The sequence below is a fragment of the Zea mays genome, chromosome 5 (genome assembly GCF_902167145.1).
Source record: "Zea mays cultivar B73 chromosome 5, Zm-B73-REFERENCE-NAM-5.0, whole genome shotgun sequence".
Lineage (NCBI taxonomy): Eukaryota > Viridiplantae > Streptophyta > Magnoliopsida > Poales > Poaceae > Zea > Zea mays.
The window spans coordinates 1047581-1069040 of NC_050100.1; the positions used below are offsets into that span (position 1 = coordinate 1047581).

Consider the following 21460-nt stretch of genomic DNA (forward strand, 5'->3'; position numbering starts at 1 on the left):
CTAGGATCTCTCCTCCCCGACGGGGTCCCTCCCGGGAGCGAGATCCAGACGTCGCCGACGACTTCCGCCGTCCCTGCGCACGCGCGGACTGTCCGGCCTATAGGCGCGGACCGTCCGGGCGTCAGGCAGGGAACTCTAGCCCCTGCGCCAGGTCGCGGACCGTCCGACCCCTGGCCGCGGACCATCCGCGCCTGATCAGAGAGCACCGCTGCTGGATCTTGTTTAGTGATTGGCGCCCGAGAAAGGCGTCAACACCTATATTCAGGGCGTTACAGAGAGAGAGAGTAGGGGAGAGAGGAACACAATCCAGTTGAGATGGAACACTAACGACCATGAGGCATGTCAACAAGGAAGAAGCGACATGAAGATAAAGAGTGTGTCTGGTTTGGTTCGGGTTTCTAAACTAGATTTAATGAAAAAAATATGAAATCCCCAACCAAACGAGACAACAACATAATATATCTCTCAAAATTTTCATATTTCTCTAGTTCAATTAAAAATTACCTTATATCTTAGATTTTTTATATTCATGTCATCCATATTACCAAGATATCATGTTTTACCAAAACTATAGTCGGTAATCAATTAAACTTAAGTTGTTTGAAAAGCTTCATGGTGAATCAAACCTTTAGATTTGCGAATTTGGATTTTGTGGATTTAATTTTCTGACTAATTTTTTATAACGTGAAATTTTTTTAGTGAATCTAAGAGCATCTCCAAGAGCTCTCTAGAAAATGACTTCTCAAAATTAGTTTTAAGGGGCATCTAAAAAATTAGTGGGGTAGATTTTAATATTTACTCCAATAGATCTCTTAAAACGACAGATTGTTTCTGGGGAGCCCAAAAAACTTCTCATTTGTAGCTACAAATGAGAGAGTTTTAAGGGTTATGTGAAAGTTGGGAGCGTTTTAGGGGAACTGTTGATGACACATTTTTGTGTTTTTTTCTAAAAAACTTGATTTAGAAAAGACTTTTGGGAAGATCTTGGAGATGCTCTAAGGGGTGTTTGAATGCACTAGAGCTAATAGTTAATTGTCTAAAAAATTGCTAGTAAAATTATTTAAGTAACAAATAGATAGCTAACTATTAACTAGTTTACTAAAAATATCTAAGAGTTGAACTATTAGCTAGGATGTTGGGATGTCTTTTAACTACTTTTAATTATTAACTATTATTTTTAATGTATTAAACACTCTAGATTAATGTGTAAGGTTGTTCAACAGAGACTCTAAATTTTAATCGTTTATCGATAATAAATATGGAGCTGATGCAGCTACGTGAGACATGCCATACTGATACCACACATTGGCGTATTTTGGCAGCAACTCCCCGCGCGCAGCTTTCTTAAACCCCGAAAACCAAAAATAAAAATCCCCCTTTCTTCTCCCCCGACTCCCCTCTTCCTTCTTTCTCGTCCGATCAGAGTCACTTCCACCTAGCCGCCGCCGCCGCCGCCGCTACCAGAGTCACCGCGGCCGCTGCTTCTAGGGCTGCGCCTTCTCGCGCCTCCGGAGCCTTCCCTGCTCCCCGCGATCCCCGCTGCCCCCCATCCCCACCCCCACAAGCTTCCTTGACCTGCTCACTCCAAACGCTGCCGCCATGGCGGAGAAGCTCAGGGATCTGAGTCAGCCGATAGACGTGACGCTGCTCGATGCCACAGTCGCCGCCTTTTACGGCACTGGATCTAAAGAGGAGGTAATCTCTTCCGCGCGCCTACCCGCCCGCCACCTCGCGGATTACTTGCCCCGGAACGACTTTAGGGTTTACTTCGGTTGCTCGAGCTTCGAGTCTATCCGAGCTCGACTTGCTAAATGCCAATGCTACCTGTTTTGCTAAACAAGGCTACTCTAGTGGTTAGGGTTTTTCTTGTGTTGGTGATAAGGTTTAGCGTGCCATATGTTGTCCGTCTGTGAGATGGCGATGGCGACACCACCTTAGTTTGCTCCGTTCACACTTACGCTATCTAGGCCTTGCCTTCAGAATGACTAAATGTTAGTGCAAACCTGAACAGTTGGCGGTCTTTCCCACTTTGAACTGACTGGTCTTTCTCATGACCAGGGGCTGAGCATTGTTAGTTATGTGTCTCTGTTTATAGCTTTGTGGCTTTGGTAATGAACACTAATAACTGTATCGGCTCTTTCATTTTAGAGGAGCGCCGCTGATCAGATACTACGTGATCTACAAAATAATCCAGACATGTGGCTACAAGTTGTACATATTCTGCAGAATTCCCAGAATCTCAACACCAAGTTCTTTGCACTACAAGTAAGTTCGTCTACTCTGCTGCCTATCGTTATACATGGCAGGTAGCTTGTGTGGCAAGGGAGGATGGATGCTACTGTTTATGCCCTGGTCAATTGGTTTAAAGTAATATATGTAATTTTTACTTTAGCATTCAACTTAAAATGCTTGCTTGTATAATCAATTAGTCATATCTAGTTCTTAAGGTCATACTATTTTGTGGCCTATGCATATGAAACTGCCTTTTACCATAACGATCAGTCCCTCTTTCTGTTACTTCCATAATAATATGATTGCAACTATGTCCAGCTGCAAATGAAAATGCTTAATCAAGGTTATCTGTACCAAGATGTGTTTTTCTGTTTATCACTACCAGATGCAATTTATATATCTTCAAGATTAGTTATAACTGTATTCCAAGAAAGGACAAAGTCCTACTTTAAGTTTTGGCTTCATTTTTTGCATCTTTTTGTCTGAGGTCACAAGTAACATGTGGCAATAATATGGCACATGAGACATGCAACGAGGCTAAGCAATCAGCGCATACAGAGCCTTTTAAGGTCCTACTTTCTAGTATAGGAATGCAAGGGAATTATTGAGTTGTATGCATCAACCAGTTCAACCTAAAAGCTTTAGCTAATGGAGAGAGATGGGCAATTCACTTCATTCTAACAACCCTTCTGCCTTCTCATATTGAGGCTCTCTTAGGCCTCAGACGTGGAATAGGAGTGAGCAACAATTTTTTTAATTATGCTAACCAGGATTCGAACTCGAATCCTCTGGCATTGATATCATATTGAGTTGCATGCACCGACCAGTTCAACCCAAAAGCTTAAGCTAATGAAGAGAGGTGGCCAATTCATTTATACTCACAGGAACCAATGATGTAAATGGAAGCCAGTATATGAGTGGGCTAACGGCTGCACATGCAGTTCGAGTGTTTAATCTTTAGCATGCGATAATTTTGTTACCAAAATTCATGTAGGTACTTGAAAGTGTTATCAAGTACAGGTGGAATGCATTGCCTGTTGAACAACGTGATGGCATAAAGAATTACATATCCGATGTTATTGTGCAGGCAAGGATTAATATCTGTCTTTTTATTAAAGTTTGATTATACTTATAAATTAATAAACCTGATCCATTTATTGCTTTTTTGCACTACTGCCTTTTTTTGTACTATTGACAGCTTTCTAGCAATGAAGTTACCTTTCGGCAGGAGAGGCTTTACGTCAATAAACTCAATATTATTTTGGTGCAGGTAAGCTGCACATTTAGCTTTTCTTTTTTCTTCACCTTGGCAGCTACTTTACAAGGTCATCTAAACTATGCGCTGAATTTTAATGTTCTTGTTCCCAACATTGATATGATGCTTTGTGTTTTGATACATTTATTTCTCATGGTGCTTCCTTGCAATGTGATAGGTCCTGAAACATGAGTGGCCTGCCAGATGGTCATCCTTCGTACCTGATCTTGTTGCAGCTGCAAAGAGTAGTGAAACTATATGTGAAAATTGCATGGCTATATTGAAGGCAAGTTATTTTGTCTGTATTTTCAGTTTTGACATTTTCGTTGACATCTTTAATTTACATATTGGACCCATTATGCATATCCAATTTAATAACATGCAGCTTCTAAGTGAAGAAATTTTTGACTTCTCAAGAGGTGAAATGACACAACAAAAGATCAAAGAACTGAAGTCTTCACTTAATAGGTTGGGTTTGTTGTCAACTTCTATATTTTCATGGCTACCTTGGATGTGCTGTGTGATAATTTATTCGTGAATCTATGTTTTAACAAAAAAGTTACTTGGCTCTTTAGTCAAGGATACTTCTGTTTTAACTTATATGTTATTTTCTTTGTTCAGTGAATTCCGGCTCATTCATGAGCTATGCTTGTATGTCTTATCTGCAACGCAAAGGCCACAGCTCATCCGTGCTACATTGGCGACACTCCATGCTTTCTTATCATGGATCCCAATTGGATTCATTTTTGAGTCACCGTTGGTATGTTGATGGCTGAACTTTGTGAGTGACTGAATGCCAACCGTGCCTACAAAAAATGCTGAGCCTTACCTTTTTTCTTCTTATTTTTTATTTAGCTGGAGACATTACTGAAGTTCTTCCCTATGGCTGCTTATCAGAATCTTACACTTCAATGCCTAACAGAGGTAAGGGACACCTAGGATTTTTTGTGTCTAGTTTAGCCATAGCTTGTAATTTCAGTGGACAAATGGGAGAATAATTTATTTTATACAATGTTTGGGAGCTCCATATTATGATATGTTACATTAACCTGACACCATATTATGATATTTTACACAAACCTGACGCTTCTGTTTGGGACCAATTGGAGAAGTTCTGTTTTGAATTCTCTCTGATATATGTAGCTACCTTGCAGGTTGCAGCACTTCAGTTTGGTGATTTTTATAACGTGCAGTATGTGAAGATGTATACATTTTTCATGATTCAGTTGCAGGTAATTTTGAAGACATTTACTATTTTTCTTCTGTGCAAGTAGTTTGTTTGTCTACATATTGAGTTATTGAAGTTTCACATATTTAATTATTGAAGTTTTTGTCCCTTTTGCATATAGGCTATTCTTCCTCCTGAAAAAATCCCAGATGCATATGCTAATGGTTCCACTGAAGAGCAGGTACACCTGAAACCATATTATCTGTTGTAGTGGTGGTACATTCGAGGAGTCCATGATTAATGCTCTCCCTACTTTTATACCACTCTATGTCATATTAATAAACACGTTTTGTTCATTTGTGCAGGCATTTATACAAAATCTCGCACTCTTCTTCACATCCTTTTTTAAGGTCAGGTGCTTCCCTGAATACTAGTTCTCTAGTATAAGATCAATTTAGGGTAGTAGACAAATATTTGTATGGATTTGTAGATTGTTCTCCAAGTTCTGTAACTAATATGCAATATGCCATATTTCAGATTGTACTTTATCAGCTTTTGTTGTTTGTAATTTTAAACACTAGTGGAAGAATAAATAGGGAAATGCTAATGTATATGAAGACACTCCATAAGAACAAATGAGTCTCCAATTGGTCTAACCCCTTCCCTTTCATGCTAAATGCAGAATCACATGCGTATACTGGAAACAACTCAAGAAAACAGTGCTGCTTTGCTTATGGGTCTCGAGTACCTTATTGGAATTTCATATGTTGATGATACAGAGGTTTTTAAGGTAGGGATGCTGAAATATATTTGCCATAGAAATATGGCATAAGACCACCGTACAACACTGGATAATTTACTGGCCTTCTTATGAATCTTTACAGGTCTGCTTGGATTACTGGAATGTATTTGTCTTAGAGCTATTTGAAGCACACAATGAAATGGAACCTGCAGCAGCCGTAAGCATGATGGGGCTTCAGGTGCGTTATATTTAACTTTTTGTTTATCTTTTGGAACATTACCTGAATAAATGAATAATGGCTTTCTACTTTATCATAACATTGTTGCGACGTTTCTTTGGCGTACTGGGTTTTATGATAGTTTTGGTTGCTCCTATGTAGACTGCCTTTCTTGGGGATCTGTTTTTCTCTTTCTTTGATGCTATCTAATAATCTAATTAGAAGGGCAACCTGGTGTAGTGGTGAGAGCTGTCTTACTGAGTCACCAAGTTGCAGGTTCGAAGCAGCCTCTCCGCATTTGCGGGGGAAAGGCTTGCCTCGGTTTATCCCTTCCCCAGGCCCCACTCGTGGGCGCCTCCAGCACTGGGTCTGCCCTTTTGATGCTATCTAATTGAGTAATTATAGTGTCTTGTTCTGAATTCTGAACTTCATTAAATCTACACTGTAGACGCGAATGGTTCCTGGAATGGTAGATGGGACTGTCACTGCTGTTCATCAGAGGAGACAACTTTACTCCGCTTCACTCTCAAAACTGCGGATGCTGATGATTTGTCGAATGGCAAAGCCTGAGGAAGTACTTATTGTTGAAGACGAAAATGGCAATATTGTACGTGAGACAATGAAAGACAACGATGTTCTTGTTCAGTACAAGGTTAGAAAAAGGATTGCCCAATATCCTAGCACCCTGCAATTTATATGTTCTGCGCTTCATAAGCTTTGTAATCTTCTGACTGACGTGAAATTGCCATTATTTTGGTATTATCAGATCATGAGGGAAACACTGATCTATTTATCTCATCTTGATCACGAGGATACAGAGCAACAGGTATGCTCACGGATACTCATGTTTAAGAACAAACGGAATTAATACTACGCTATGCTTAGCTTGCTCAGAAAATATTACACGAATGAAGCTTGTAACAATTAGTTAATTTCAGATGTGGCTTCACCTTACATTGTAGTTAGTGCCTTCATGGTTAGGAGGCCTGAATCACTGCAGCTGTGATGAAGGCCATGGTGAATAGCAGTTCTTGTTCTATTTTTTCCGTTTGTGAATTTAGCCGAGCACTTAGGGTAATTTACTCTGGAATTTCAGATGTTGAAGAAACTAAGCAAGCAATTAAATGGAGAAGACTGGAGTTGGAATAACCTTAATACTCTCTGTTGGGCTATTGGATCAATATCAGGGTCTATGGTAGAGGAGCAGGTTTGTATGTTGTTATGTTTCTTCTCTTGCTTCTAAGAAACACTTTTGGATGTACCAATCTTTAACTAATGTTAGATGTGGTGTTCTGGAATTCTAAATTTTTTATCACGGGCCTGTTGCAGGAGAATAGATTTCTGGTTATGGTTATTCGTGATTTGCTAAACCTATGTGAAATCACAAAGGGAAAGGACAATAAAGCTGTGATTGCAAGTAACATCATGTAATATAGCATTTCTCTGCCATTTATTACATGTTAATTATTAACTATTATTTCGCTGATTTATGATGTAATTGTTAGGTATGTTGTTGGTCAGTATCCAAGATTTCTCAGGGCCCATTGGAAGTTTTTGAAAACTGTGGTCAACAAATTGTTTGAGTTCATGCATGAGATGCATCCTGGAGTTCAGGTCAGTGTCGCCTTTGCATACTTTTTACTATGTATGTAGTCTGTCATCTTTCTATTTTTCTCGAATGCATGCTCATCATTTCTTGTTTGAGTATATGGTTTACCAAGTCATTTCTCATCCTTCTGTTTGTATCTTGAACTTATTTGGTAGTTGATGGCTTGATGTCTCTCCTGTCCTTTTGTATTTAGGCCTCGATTTGCATATGCACTCGAGTTAGTGTTTTCAATACTATGTCTTCAATTAATAAACCATGTGTGATATGTGCTGTGTGGCTTGTGGCAGGATATGGCATGTGATACCTTCCTGAAAATTGTTCAAAAATGCAAGCGCAAGTTTGTGACACAACAGGTAAGTACAAGATTTTTTTTCCCAATGTCTATATGCTTGTACTTGATATTTCTTTTTTTATGTCTTAAAAGTGAATCCTTGTTGGGGTTGGTTCAATCTATCCATCATGACCTACAAATGCTAGTCATTCTATTTTCATGTTGTTTCACTAGTCTTAAGTTCATGCATATCATATCCTCCATAGATCTTTGCCAGGTGCTGGTTTTCACATTTGCACATTTTCTCCAGGTGGGCGAGAATGAACCATTTGTTTCTGAGCTTCTGTCCAACCTTGCTACAACAATCGCGGATCTTGAGCCACATCAGATCCATACATTTTACGAATCAGTATGTTGAACGTGAACTAGAAAAGATTGGCCCAATAAAATAATCCATTAATAATTATTTTTAAAAACATTTTCTATGCTCACTATTCAGGTTGGCCATATGATTCAAGCTGAATCTGACAACACTAAGAGAGATGAATATCTCAAGAGATTGATGAGCCTTCCTAATCAGGTTTCTTGTTTTGTATTCTAGCATGCACTTTGGTTTTAGCTATGGCTTGTTCTTGAATATGATTTTAACTTGGGTACACTTCGGTTTTATGATTTTACAGAAGTGGGCAGAAATAATTGGACAGGCAAGCCAAAGCATTGATATCTTGAAGAACCAAGATGTTATCAGATCAGTTCTCAACATCCTACAGGTAACAAAATAGAGACCGAAAAAATATCAAATTTTACTGGTTTTGCCTTAATCTGTAAGTTACATCAATGCTGGTCAGAGATCTTTTTAAGTTGCATATGATGTCCTACAAGTGCCAGGCATCTGAACTGCCAAGTGTTTATTGGAGCCTTATGCATTATTTCTAGTTTGGTGGTATTTATGGGTGCCAAGCCACAACATGCATTTACTCATGCTAAGTTTTTCAGACTTCTTAATCCCCAACTTTTGAATGTAAATGGCTACTGTCACAGTTTTGAAATCTACAAATAATTTGGTTGCTCCACCATGTTTGGAATGAATATTTTTGATGCATTGGTGTAGCAGCTGACCTTTGCTGCAAAGCTGAGTTTGTCTATTTCTGAATTGGTTTGGTGAGCAATTATGTGCTCTGCTGGTTTACTTTGTTAATATCAGGATTTTTCTCAAGTGATTTGGCATATCCTTAATTTGTTTAGATTTAGACGACCAAGTGTTGATTGTTTATAGTGGTAGCTTGACACCAGAACACATGATTCAAAAGTGTTTTCCAAGTCTAACATAGCGGTTTAAAATGACATTGTCACCAAACACTGTCTAGATACTGTCGACAGCTATCCATTATTTTTTGCCTTTTCTCTTTAATCTGTGCTAACTGGAAACACTGGCATTTGATTCTTTGGTTTCCTTTTAACATTTGCATGTCTACTGGGGTAGTGGGGTGCTGACATTACACTGTTATATGTGCTTGCAGACAAACACAAGTGTTGCGAGCTCCCTTGGACCACACTTCTTCCCACAGATTTCTCTAATTTTCTTGGACATGCTAACAGTCTACAGGTATGTGTGCTGCATCATTTGTTACTAGTGTTTTAGCTTGGGTTAGATATGAGGTCTGAAAAGCACTTGTATTGTATGTACCCTTTCCATAGAACACTTACATGACTAAAATCATGTTGTGTAGTTAGGTGTCTGCTGCGCTCTGGGCAAGCCTCCGGTAGTTACATGTTTGCTGAAAGACCATAATTCCCCATACATTTTACTCACTGTGCCTCCCCTTTTTGTTGTGATAGCACTAGTGCATTCATCTTCTTATTTCTTCAAAGCTAATGTTTCACTAGCTAATGGACCCTCTCTTTCCTGTCATACATTTTCTTCATATCAGAATGTACAGTGAGCTTGTATCAAGCACGATCGCTGAAGGAGGACCATTTGCCTCAAGGACATCATTTGTAAAACTATTGAGGTATGAACTATTGATTTATGTACTTCCCTAAAAAGTATTATTTCCTTTTAGGTGATATCTGCCATAAGTGTGGGGCATATGGTACCTGTAGAAAGGTCTGCTGTGATTACATTGGTTACCTTGCCTAATGGCTGTATATGATGACATAAAGAAGTTAGAGATATGTGAATATGTAATCCATTTTGTTGAATGCATCAGTAGTATAAGAAATAACCTCTTTGCTGTCACTACTTTGTTTTTTTATGTAGATGTCCCTCAAACGACAACATGATTTTGAATATCTCATTGTCTTTTTACTAAATTACTTTGTATTTGTGACAGATCTGTCAAGAGGGAAACCCTAAAGTTGATCGAGACTTTTGTGGACAAGGCAGAAGATTTACCGCACTTAGGAAAGCAGTTTGTTCCACCAATGATGGATCCTGTCCTTGGTGATTATGCTAGAAATGTACCCGATGCAAGGGAGTCTGAAGTTCTGTCTTTGTTTGCAACAATCATTAACAAGTATGCCTGCTCTTTATTCATTCTGTGTCATGGCCACATGTCAATTTTTTTTAACTAAACAGCACCTGAAAATTTTAAAAACTGACCCTTAAAAAAGTTACGTTGGATCTCTAGAGCCACAATCTAATCATGTATTCCATTCTTGGCTATTTCTCATTAGTTGTATCTTTGCATCAATTCTAACGGTTAAATTTCTCCTGCAGGTACAAAGGGGAAATGCTTGAGGATGTGCCTCGTATATTTGAGGCTGTTTTCCAGTGCACTCTTGAGGTAGGAATACTATTACTAAGTTGCTTGTGTTACTGATTTTCTTTTCAAGTACATCTTGATGTAACATTTAATTGCTTATGCTCTCCCATCAGATGATTACTAAGAACTTTGAAGATTATCCTGAGCACCGCCTCAAATTTTTTTCTTTGCTCCGTGCAATTGGCACCCATTGCTTCCAAGCATTAATCCAGCTTTCAAGCCAGGTTTGTAGTAACCCTTTGTTTTGAGGTGTTGATGTAAAATATTTAAATTATTATGTTTTATATGATTATTATTTGACTTTGTGTTTCAGCAATTGAAGCTTGTGATCGATTCGATTAATTGGGCGTTCAGACATACCGAGAGAAATATCGCAGAGACTGGCCTTAGTCTATTGTTGGAAATTTTGAAGAACTTTGAGGTAGAAGAACATGTTCTGTCCAATGCTGGCATTATTATAATAACTATATATGGTAGCTAACTATCCCATGTGATCTGTTTGCAGGCTTCAGGATTCCAAAATCAATTCTACAAAACCTACTTTTTGACAATTGAGCAAGAGATTTTTGCAGTTCTCACAGACACATTCCACAAACCTGGTTTCAAGCTTCATGTTTTGGTGCTCCAACACTTATTTTATGTGGTATGCTTATATCCCCCCTCCCCTGGTAACCCATCATTTTATTTGTTCATCTAATTATTGGATTTGCTTATATGTAGGTTGATAGTCTAACTGAGCCTCTATGGGATTCTTCATCAGTACCATATCAATATACGGATAATGCCACGTTTGTTCGAGATTACACCATAAAACTCTTAGGAACATCATTTCCTAACATGACTGTAGCTGAGGTATGATTGCAGGCACAGAGTGCTTTGGTTGCGCCTTAAGTTCACAAACCTAACAGGGAGTTTTGGACAGGTGACCAAGTTTGTGGATGGCCTTCTTAGTTCAAAACTTGATCTTCCGAGCTTCAAAAACCATATTAGAGATTTCCTGGTGCAGTCGAAGGAGTTCTCAGCTCAGGTAGCCTCCTTGGTTTCTCGCTTGCCATCACCTCTATACTGATTATTATGCATTTGATGGAGGCAAACCAAAAGAGATAAATAGGGATGTGAGACTAGCACAACTAGGCTATAGGAATAAGGATGCATTTCTTGCTTACCACTCTTGCCATCACCTCTAGACTGATTATTATGCATTTGATTGAGGCAAACCCAAAAGAGATAAATAGGGATGTGACAGACTACCACAACTAGGCTCTAGGAATAAGGATGCATTTCATGCTTATACCATATACTATGGTTTGCATGTGCCTGTAGAGCGGATGGTCCCACCAGCAAACTAGTGATGAATTTAGTTCCTGCTGCCTTTTGTTTGCAAACAAATTGACGTGTTTGTGGTGGCTTGTCTTGTGCTTCCAGGATAACAAGGATCTATACGCGGAAGAGGCTGCTGCCCAAAGAGAAAGGGAGCGCCAACGAATGCTTGCCATTCCGGGGCTGATTGCCCCTAGCGAATTGCAAGACGAGATGGTAGATTCGTAGTGTTCCTTGTTTTGATTCTGCTTTCTCTAATGTAGCTTCCTGTTTGTTGGTCTGGCCTCGGGAGCCCTCGTCTTTCAAGTGCGAGTTTTCTTCCAGGGTGGTGAAAGGTGGCTGCTGTAATTTTATTTTTGGTTACCTCCACATGATGCTGATTCCAAGATTTGTGGTTGTAGACTGGGAATGGACTAGTCAGTTTTGCCGCAGGGGAGGTTCCTGGAACCGCTGTTGGGTCTTCAGCAGCTGTGCTTGCCTGGATGTGTTAACAGCGGCTCTTAACATTGGTGCGTGTGCTTTGCCCATGGTATATCATCGTGGTACAGCATTGTATGCTTCTTCAGTTGAAGCTCATAGATGGATCCAGGCTGATAGGAACCTTGATATATCTGTACTGTACTATTCTCAGATATCTCATATATATATTTTTCTTTGCATTGGTGCATTTCTCAATGTGTAGATTTGCTGTCTCATCGACAAGCTGTGTATCGAGAAACTGTTCGGTATTTCTGCCAGCTGTGGAGGCACATTCGAAAACGGAATAGATTTTTTTGTTTTTTTTGTGTGTCTGTGTGTGTGTGTGTTAGGGTTTAGGGTTCAATAGGTCGATCCTTACTGTGTTGGTTTGTTAGAAACCGCCTGAATAAACTTAGAATATTCAACTTAGAATAAACTTAGAATAAACTTGATGGCTTATGTAAATAATCTATTAATAAAATACATGGGTTTTTATTTAAAACGATATATTTCAGATCTGAGTATTCTTGGGTTAAAATCGAGCCCGCTAAACCTTTCGCATCCGAAAACCATGATGGATAAATTAAGGCCCTGTTTGGATCCACCTAGTTTATTAGAAATTGAGTTTTAAAAGTTATAACACTTCCAATCAGGTCAAATTTTTATCATTTTCCAAAAACTAGTTTTCTGATTTATTAAAATCCAAGAAACTGGCTACCCCTAGCTAAAATCAGTTTTTGGATGCTTAGCCATTGTTCATTGAAAAAAACTACAAACAGTTTTTTAAAAACTAGTGAATCTATACACACATCCAGTTTTTATCTAACAGCTAGTTTTTAGAAACTAAATCTTGAAACTAGTTTTTAAAAAACTAGAGTGGATCCAAATAGAACCTAAATCCAAATTCAAACCCTGTAGATCCCAAAACTGCTCCACTGCCATCTAAAAAGAGAAGGCAAGAGAGTTTAAAAAGATTGAGCAATTGCACATTATTACTAACATAGGAGGGGCTTGGTCTGAGTTGACGGAGGAGAACCTTTAGAGACTCTCTTATCCAATTGTTCTAGAAAGTGGCTGGGCCCAGATTCCTCTTTATAGGTGTGAAGATTTGTTTCAAATAGGCCTTCCCTTCAGCCTCTTGAATTTCCTCTTTATAGGTGTGTGAAATTGATCTGAAGATTGATCAACTCGCCATATTCCCAAGTGAAATTGCTCTTCTGTTTTAGAGGGGGACTAGGCATTGTATCCAATTGGTTTCCACATGCACACCAGACAACCCAAAAGCTCTCATGTCTTGGATTCTCTTTACAACAAGTACAACATCAAGATGCCTAGGAGCAAGGTCGCTCATCCACTCAGGTCTAGTTTGGGTACTCTATTATTGACCCTAATCCACATATATTGAGGTGGATCGAGGTGTAACTTAAACTAATTTACACTCCAATCCACCTCAACACATGTGGATTGGGGTTAATACTGGAGTACACAAACAAAGCCTCAAGGGGATGGATTGGGCGTTGGCCAAGGAATCCAGAAAGTTTGGGAGTGTGGTTGCCTGTATAGAACTGTTTCTTATGCCAATTTTCAAGGAGATTTAGAATGGATAGTCTAGATACAAGCAACCTCCGTGCAATTGGACCCCTACCTCGCCACAACTACTGGGATCTCCTTATTGCGTCCTCGACAAAGAAAGCATATGTATTGGAACAGAGAACGTGGACAATGCCTCAAAGACAACGATGTAGAGAGGTTCGGGCTAAAAAGCACAATACCCTACGTCCTCTTTTTGTGGGTTGGATTGTATTGACCGAGTTTTGTGAGCATCTAAATATTTTAGCGGGTTGGAGTTTGAAAAAAGGATCCGAAAGGAAGCCTCCCTACGTAGGGACCACTCTCTCCCTTTTATAGACCAAGGGAGAGGGGGCTTTCAAACCCACATCCGCGAGTTTAATATAACCTGCACCCGTACCCGTTACCCGCGACGGGGACAATATGCTACCCATACCCACGATCCGCGGGTGCCACAAACCCGCGGGCAGACACACACAAATTTATACACATATATAATTACATACACACACACACACATATATATATCTATTGCAAGTATGCGGGTTTGCGGGCACGGGTATAACATTTTCGTGCCCGCGAGAAAAAAACCTGTTGGGTTGAGAATCAAACCACACCCGTATCCGCGGGTACAAACTCGCATTCAAACCTGCACCCTATAAAGTTTTTACCCGCGGGCACGCAAGTAAAATGTGACCGTTGCCATCCCTAGTCCTATTCACGCACTTTTTTGTCAGTGCAACTGGGTCTTGTTGACTTGACTCACCATGATAGTGAGACTCATGGTCTATCCTCCATATAGGCCTAATTTGTTGTAGTGCTTGGGGTACCCGTATCCAGATGCGATGCGACATCACCCAACTAGACTTTTGAGATGTATGGGAGCTAAGGAACATGGCAAAAATGTCTCATCTAGATGCATATAGTGTTTGGATGGAGGGATGAGAAAGGATGAAGAGAGATGAGATGGATCATTCTAACTTGACCCGCGTTTGGTTTGGAGGTCAGAGTCAGAGTCAAGGAATATTCTTCAAAAATGGTGAATGAGGTCATCCCTCAAAACATAAGGGACGGAGTCAGCCCAGAGTTGATCTCGTCCTATCCCTCGTTGACACCGAACCAACTTCGTGTCGGCACCAGCCAACCAGAGACATGTGGATTCAAAGTACGTACAAATTCTCAGTATACTCAAAGTATTGGACGCCCAGCCCAGCCCACCAGAAGAGGACAAACCAGATTCGATTCCTCCTCCTGTCCTCCATCTCCCCAATTCGCACGGCCATCGGACCATGGATTCCGGCGTGCCTGCCTCTGCGCCTGCCCCTCCCAAACACAAGACATGCCGGAAGTGCAAGGCGAGCTATGACCCCTCGGCCAACACGCGCCTCTCCTGCAGGTTCCACCCTTCCTTCTTCGTCTGCCGCCGCCACGACGACCAGAAGAGGTGCCTAGTCCCCACCCACCCTATCATCTCATCCGTCGTCTGGGTAGTAAGTACGATCTGATCCATCTAGGTACTACGAGCTCCGCGACGGCGATCCTCCCTACGCCGCCAAGTTCTACGACTGCTGCGGCGCCGAGGACCCCGACGCTCCGGGCTGCACCACTGACTTGCACCGTTCCTACGACGACGCCCAAGACTAGCAAACCTTTGCTGCTTCCACAGGCCTCATCTTAATCTCAAGTCTCATCTACCGTTTCGCTTTTGCATCCCCTCCTTATCCTCTCTAGTCAGCTATCAAATTAAACCATCTATGTACACTTAAATAAATTTTGCTTCAGATATGTTACCTACTGGAGCTTTTTTTTTCCTTTTTTTTTGCAATTGATCAAACATATCTCTCTTCATCTATACACCGTCTGTTTGGTTGGCTTGCCTCTCAGGATGCTTTAAGTATCATACGAGTCTGACTCCACATCTGCACGTAGGTAACCAAACACACACCTCGCACACGTAAAGCCTGGAACCAAACACATGAATACTAAACTGGAACATAAGGCGCCCCCTATCTGAACTCCCAAAAAAAGCCAGCAATTCATAAAAGTTTATGTCATACAAACTTTGATTCAGTAATTCTGATTCATTGTAATAACATCGATCTTGTTTGGAATAAACATTTCACTGGGATATAGAATATCCAAATGTAAATAGTTTCTGTCCATGCATATCCCACACCTGTTTTTATAAAAAAAAAATCAGGCCGTCAGTATTCTCTTTCAGTTCTTCATTCAAATGATAATTCAGGGACTTCAAGGGAAGGTGGTGCATCACTTTTAACAGCAAGGGCACGTGGGTATAGATCTGATCGGCGCGATTTTTTTCTTTCTTTCTTTCCGGACAGCGGCACCGCACCGGGTACTATTTTGACCTCGGTCGCTCAAAATCTCTGTCTGTCGGCCCGCCAGACCCCAGACCTAGACCCTCCAAAAACAACTCAACAACAATGCTGCTCCTCCTCCTCCTGCTCGTCGCCTCCTCCTCCCTGTCCCAGGAGGGCGTCCTCGCCGACGTGCCGCCGTCCAACAAGCTGGTCTTCATCCTGGCGGGGCAGTCCAACATGGCCGGCCGCGGCGGGGTGGTGGCGAACCGCTGGGACGGCGTGGTGCCGGGCGACTGCGCGCCGTCCCCCGCGGTGCTGCGTCTCTCGCCCGACCTGCGCTGGGAGGAGGCGCGGGAGCCGCTGCACGCCGGCATCGACGCCGCCAACCACGCCGTCGGGGTGGGCCCCGGGATGGCGTTCGCCAACGCGCTGCTGCGCTCGGGCCGCGCGGGGGGCGCCGTGGTAGGGCTCGTCCCCTGCGCCGTGGGAGGCACGCGGATGGCAGAGTGGGGCAGGGGCACCGAGCTCTACGCCGAGATGCTGCGCCGGGCCAGGGTCGCCGTCGAGACGGGGGGCCGCATCGGTGCGCTGTTGTGGTACCAGGGGGAGAGTGACACCGTCCGCTGGTCCGACGCCACCGAGTACGGCCGCCGGATGGGGATGCTCGTCCGTGATCTCCGCGCCGATCTTGGCATCCCGCACCTCCTCGTCATCCAGGTTGGTGTGTGTGTGTGTGTGTGGTAGGAGTAGTTAGTTCTTTCCCGTTCTCACAAGCAATCAAGCAAGCAAGCAACCTCAATTCAGTACCACTGTACTGTACTGGACGGCTTTTATTTTGCATTGTCAAGCGAGCGGCACCTGGTTCGGGCATCTTCCGCTACCATGAAGGCATGAACAAACCAACCATATTCACCAATTCCTTTCTTTTGTCTTTCTTTCTTCATCCAGGTCGGGTTAGCATCGGGCCTAGGACAGTATACTCAAGTCGTGAGAGACGCTCAGAAAGGGATCAAACTTCGCAACGTCAGATTCGTTGATGCGATGGGGTTGCCATTGCAAGACGGCCATCTGCATCTAAGCACCCAAGCTCAAGTCCAGCTTGGGCGTATGTTGGCTCAGTCCTATCTAAATTATGGTACATCCCAACTCTAGCTAGTACTTGTGAGATAGAAATTCCTGCCCTGTTTGGACGATTCATTGAGAACCCATTCTTATAATTATTGTTGTATGGAATCAACTTGTTACTGCTCGATGCAATATCTTCATCACAACTCAGATCCATCACTGTCTTGGACTTTTTTTCTTTCTCTGTCTTCCTTTATTGGTTCTTTGATAATGAGCAGAGGCGACGTCTGTTAAGCCTTTTATTCTATGTCCAATCATATTTATTTGCCCTTTTTTCTTTTTGTGGGGTGATAGGACATGCACACTCTCCAACCCCTAAACCATGGTGGCTGCAAATCGTTTTGGTATTTTGCTTCATTTTTGTTTGAAACGGAGCATGCAAATCGTTCAGGTGAGCAGAAGAAGAAGAAGAAACCCAAATGAGTTTAACATAGGCATCCAGGACTTATTCTGTCAATCAATAAGTCTCATTGTCTGACTAGTTGTAATGTAAAAGGAGAACACAGAGAGTAGTCGACAGTCTTGATAAGCATTTGAAATTTGCCTAACTTTGGAGTTGGTCAGAATTCAATCAGATAGATATACATATGGAATCTCTTTTAGAGGGGCATTGCTACCCTTTTCTTCGCAAAACTCCCTTCGCTCCTATGGTACCAAAATGCTTCATCTGAGCTCTGGTTTTAGGTCACGAAGATCCCATAGACGAAGCTTACATAATTAACCCTAAAACAGACTTGCTAACGAATAGAACTCATTGGTTTGAGTACCTTTGTTTAGGCACATCTTCTTCTGTCTCGTCGTTCAATCGCACGTCTGTATGATCCATACTACTTACTTATTTTTGGAACAATCTCGGGCGCAACGCTTTCCGACCCAGAGTTGGGTGAAGCAGACCTTTTTAGAGGGCACTTTTACGTTTCGACCCCTCAGGAGACACGGGTCATGTGAAGCGTGGAGTGGGTCTATTCTCGAGTTACCGTGGTCTTTGTTGTACCTATGATATTCATTCCTGACATTATCCTACTCATGTTTTCTTATCATAAATCACATTGTTGGATTTTTTGTAGAGATCATTTCTTCATAAAAAATATATAGGTATTATACTTTGTTATTACCGAAAACAATCATTTATAGCGATCTCTGACCAAAATGTCGGTTGTATGCGCATCGATCGTATGCGAGAGGCTCCTATTCCTTACCCACTCATGTTTCCTTGCCATAAAACATGTTTATTGGATTTTTTTTTGTGGAGACCGTTTCTTCGTAAAAATCAATAGGTGTTAGACTTTGGTATCGCTGAAAACAGTTGATTATTGTGTTTTGGCCAAAAATAACGGTTGTATGTCCATCTATCTTTAATGAGAGTCTCCTATTGCTTACCACACACATTTTTTTTTGCCATAAATTAGTTTCTTGAATTTTTGGGATGATATTTCTTCATAAAAAATCAATAGGTGTTTTTTTTGCTAGAAATCGTATTCTTAGAATTTTGGTGCAAATCATTCCTTTGTGAAGAATCCATATATGTTAGTTTTCGGTATTCTCGAAAATGTTTGTTCATAGCCTTTTTCACCCAAAAAATGTCGGTTGTATGCCTATCGATCATCGGCGAGTGGATTTTATCCTTACACCACTCATGTTTTTATGACATAAATCACATTCTTGTGAAAAAAATCTATAGGTGTTAACCTTTGACATTTCCAAAAAATCTCTCCCATCAATCGTTTATATATTGCTTGACCTGGTCATAACTCAAAGGATAACACTCTCTACTGTCTAATAGGAAAAACGTTCCACCCAATAAAACCAGAAATGGGACAAGCCAAATAAAATGATCGCCACAAGCGTGCTGAAGTCCATGCCTGCTGATTGATGGATGATGGATTGTCGTGTCATGTCATCCGTCAGCTAAGGTATGAACTAATCGATGCATCATCTGTATTACGGTCTAACAGTAGCGGATGACAAAACAAAAATTAGGTATAACTGGGAAAAAAAGAAAAACACAGGCAACAAGAATCGTTCACTGCCTACTGCTTAAAACATAGTAGCCTATCCATTACCCTACATTTCTGTTTATGGTCATAATAGAAGATATAAAGGTTTTAAAATTTTGAGTATAGATGATGCCATACTAAGCCATAATGGCTCCTCCGCCACTGGGTCTAACCGAACTAATTAACCAGCCAGTCTACCGTGGGGTGATGACAATTGGTTATGCTACCCAGGCACCACGATACTTGTAGATTTTGTTAGCAAATTGATTAGTATTTACCATATATGATATAAAATATTTATATATTGTTTTATTGGTGCACCACCTTAATTTGGTTGCTGACTTCGCCCTTGCTGGCCGACGGAACCAACCCACCAAACCACGGAACAGATCCGATTAATCCGTGCATTGGGTCTATGCGCATTGATTCTGTTGGCGCAACCGTCCCAATTATTCCGTTGTAGTCTCAGTTGTTTCTTTACAGTTTTAGTCATTCTGTTGTAGTCTCGTCGATTCACTCATTTATCTATTCCGTTATTGTTTTAGTCATTCTGTTACCGTTTTAATCATCCATTTACAATTTCGGTCATTCCATTACCATTTCGGTTACAGTTTTAGTCACTCTGTTGCAGTCTCAGCCATTCCATTACTGTTTCAATCATTCTGTTACAGTTTCAGTTATTCTATTACAGTTTTTCATTTCGGTTCTCTTTTGCTCCTTTTGACTTTACTTCACATAGTCCCTAAACTTAGACAAATATGATTAGTATCTAAAACAATTGACTAAGTGTTTGGAGCTTACCTTTTTCACTTGGTACCATATGAATTTGTGGTATGCCTACTTTCAAGCCTGTCAAGTATAGTAATTAGGGGTACCTAGATTACGCCCCTAATAAACGCTTAATCCATAGACCACCGTCAAAGCACGTCCCCCGAGGATGAAGGATCATAAGCCGCGCTTCACCCGAGGCCCCCTCAGGGATCACCAAAACTCTGCCTCGCCCGAGCATGCCCTCAAACAGGGTATGTTCTCAGGAGAATCCTCATCCCGACCGAGGTCCCCTCTCCCCAGAACGGCGGTCTCCGCCTCGCCTAAGCCTGCCTCGGGTAAGGAAGACAAAGCCAGGGCAAGACTAAGCCGAAGCCCGCAGGGGATAGCAGCATTCAATGTGCATACCTACCCCCACGCAGGGTTGTAAATGTACAGGAGCAACAAGACTGCAGCCCTGTCAAGCTTCACCAACTATGATTACGCATGTGACCACTGTTCCCGCACACCGTCTGTCAACTCCACCTCGCCCGAAGTAGAATCAGATATCAAGACAAACTCCGCCTCACCCGAGCCTGGTCTCGGCTACCTACTCCCCATGAACCCCGTAGGAGGTCACTCCTTCAACTATGGCGCACACGTCTTCGAATCCTAGAACAGGCTCAGACGCGACCTCGGGTGGACTTTCGCCTTACCCGAGCCTGGCTTTGACCTCGATATCCTCAACGGAAAGGCGTCCAACGTCATCAAATACTGCAGAGCTGACGCACTACTTAGGGGCTTTTTCTCGTACTTAGGCTATCTACAGCAACGTCCTCTAAATTTCGTCCCCTAAAGGAATATTCTCTGTCCTTTACAGCACACTCTAAAAGATTATGTCCTCTATATCATCTTAGTCTCCAGCAACGTCCTCTAAATTTGGTCCTCTATAGCTACAGTGTTAACAGAATACACAACTACCTTATTTATTCATTGTTTTCATATAATTTTAATTGGATCTAACGTGCCACATTAAAAATGATGCAACTAATAATTTTCCAAAACAACAAATTAGTGAACGTATAAATATTATGCAAAAAAATAGTGTATACAAATTATGTGAATTCTGTTCTCTCTCTGCAGCCTTCGCCATCTACTCGGTGGCCAACTCCAGGTACCCATAGCGGTGGCGTCGGTACGCCCGCGGAGGACACGGATGCCGCGGATGGAAATCTCCGACCTGGCGCACGAACGAGCAAACCAAGGCGATAGAGAATAAGCCCAGAACCTCTATGTTTGGCGGATGCACTTCACCCTCCAAATTTTACCGGACCTTTTACGGGAGCTTGTTGGACGCATAAAGTAGCTTAAGAACCGCTATATATAATGTACAGAACGCTTTACCGAGCGTTGCTGGAGTACTGTGTCAACCAGTACAGTATAAGCAAACCCCTTGCCAGGGGGCTTAGGTACGTGACCGAGCCCTCGGCCCTGGCCTCGGCTCTCAGCAGAAATCAAGCGAGCACAAGTCAACAACAAGTACAAGACCATACTCCAAGTCATACCATCTACAGGGGCTCGGTGACACCCCCTCACATTATGCAGCCAACTCCAGGCAGTCCCCCTTGAGGCTATAAATAGGGTAGCCTACGACTTCTGGAGG

At 41.8% G+C, this 21460-nt stretch overlaps 2 protein-coding genes across 5 annotated transcripts; both read left to right on the top strand.

Annotated features, from left to right (window-relative positions):
* Positions 1-1284: 1284 nt before the first annotated feature.
* LOC103625708 (protein EXPORTIN 1A) lies at positions 1285-12362 on the top strand. 2 transcript variants are annotated; one of them, XR_002262110.2, is made up of 33 exons: positions 1354-1695; positions 2149-2265; positions 3227-3319; positions 3431-3502; positions 3666-3773; positions 3873-3955; positions 4109-4247; positions 4343-4411; positions 4642-4719; positions 4837-4896; positions 5021-5065; positions 5338-5445; positions 5540-5635; positions 6063-6266; positions 6381-6440; positions 6711-6821; positions 6944-7041; positions 7120-7228; positions 7511-7576; positions 7805-7903; positions 7994-8074; positions 8175-8264; positions 9015-9100; positions 9426-9506; positions 9828-10010; positions 10214-10280; positions 10373-10483; positions 10573-10680; positions 10765-10902; positions 10980-11111; positions 11182-11286; positions 11685-12088; positions 12262-12362. XR_002262110.2 is itself a non-coding variant. In XM_008646092.2 (32 exons), exons 1-32 carry the CDS (start codon positions 1600-1602, stop codon positions 11805-11807), a joined length of 3216 nt encoding a protein of 1071 aa, XP_008644314.1. In that variant the 5' UTR covers positions 1285-1599; the 3' UTR covers positions 11808-12359. The 2 variants fall into 2 exon arrangements, 1 of the variants encoding a protein (XP_008644314.1); XM_008646092.2 differs by having other exon boundaries at positions 1285-1695; positions 11685-12359.
* Positions 12363-14789: 2427 nt separating this feature from the next.
* On the top strand, positions 14790-21235 carry LOC100217031 (uncharacterized). Of its 3 annotated transcripts, XR_004858131.1 has the most exons (5): positions 14790-15051; positions 15122-16645; positions 16877-17063; positions 17348-18966; positions 20941-21235. XR_004858131.1 is itself a non-coding variant. In XM_008683082.3 (4 exons), exons 2-4 carry the CDS (start codon positions 16052-16054, stop codon positions 17342-17344), a joined length of 786 nt encoding a protein of 261 aa, XP_008681304.1. In that variant the 5' UTR covers positions 14790-15051; positions 15122-16051; the 3' UTR covers positions 17345-17429. The 3 variants fall into 3 exon arrangements, 2 of the variants coding, with proteins under 2 accessions (XP_008681304.1, NP_001337056.1); XM_008683082.3 differs by lacking the exon at positions 20941-21235 and having other exon boundaries at positions 17340-17429; NM_001350127.1 differs by lacking the exons at positions 17348-18966; positions 20941-21235 and having other exon boundaries at positions 14826-15051; positions 16877-17177.
* The last annotated feature ends 225 nt before the right edge of the window (positions 21236-21460 follow it).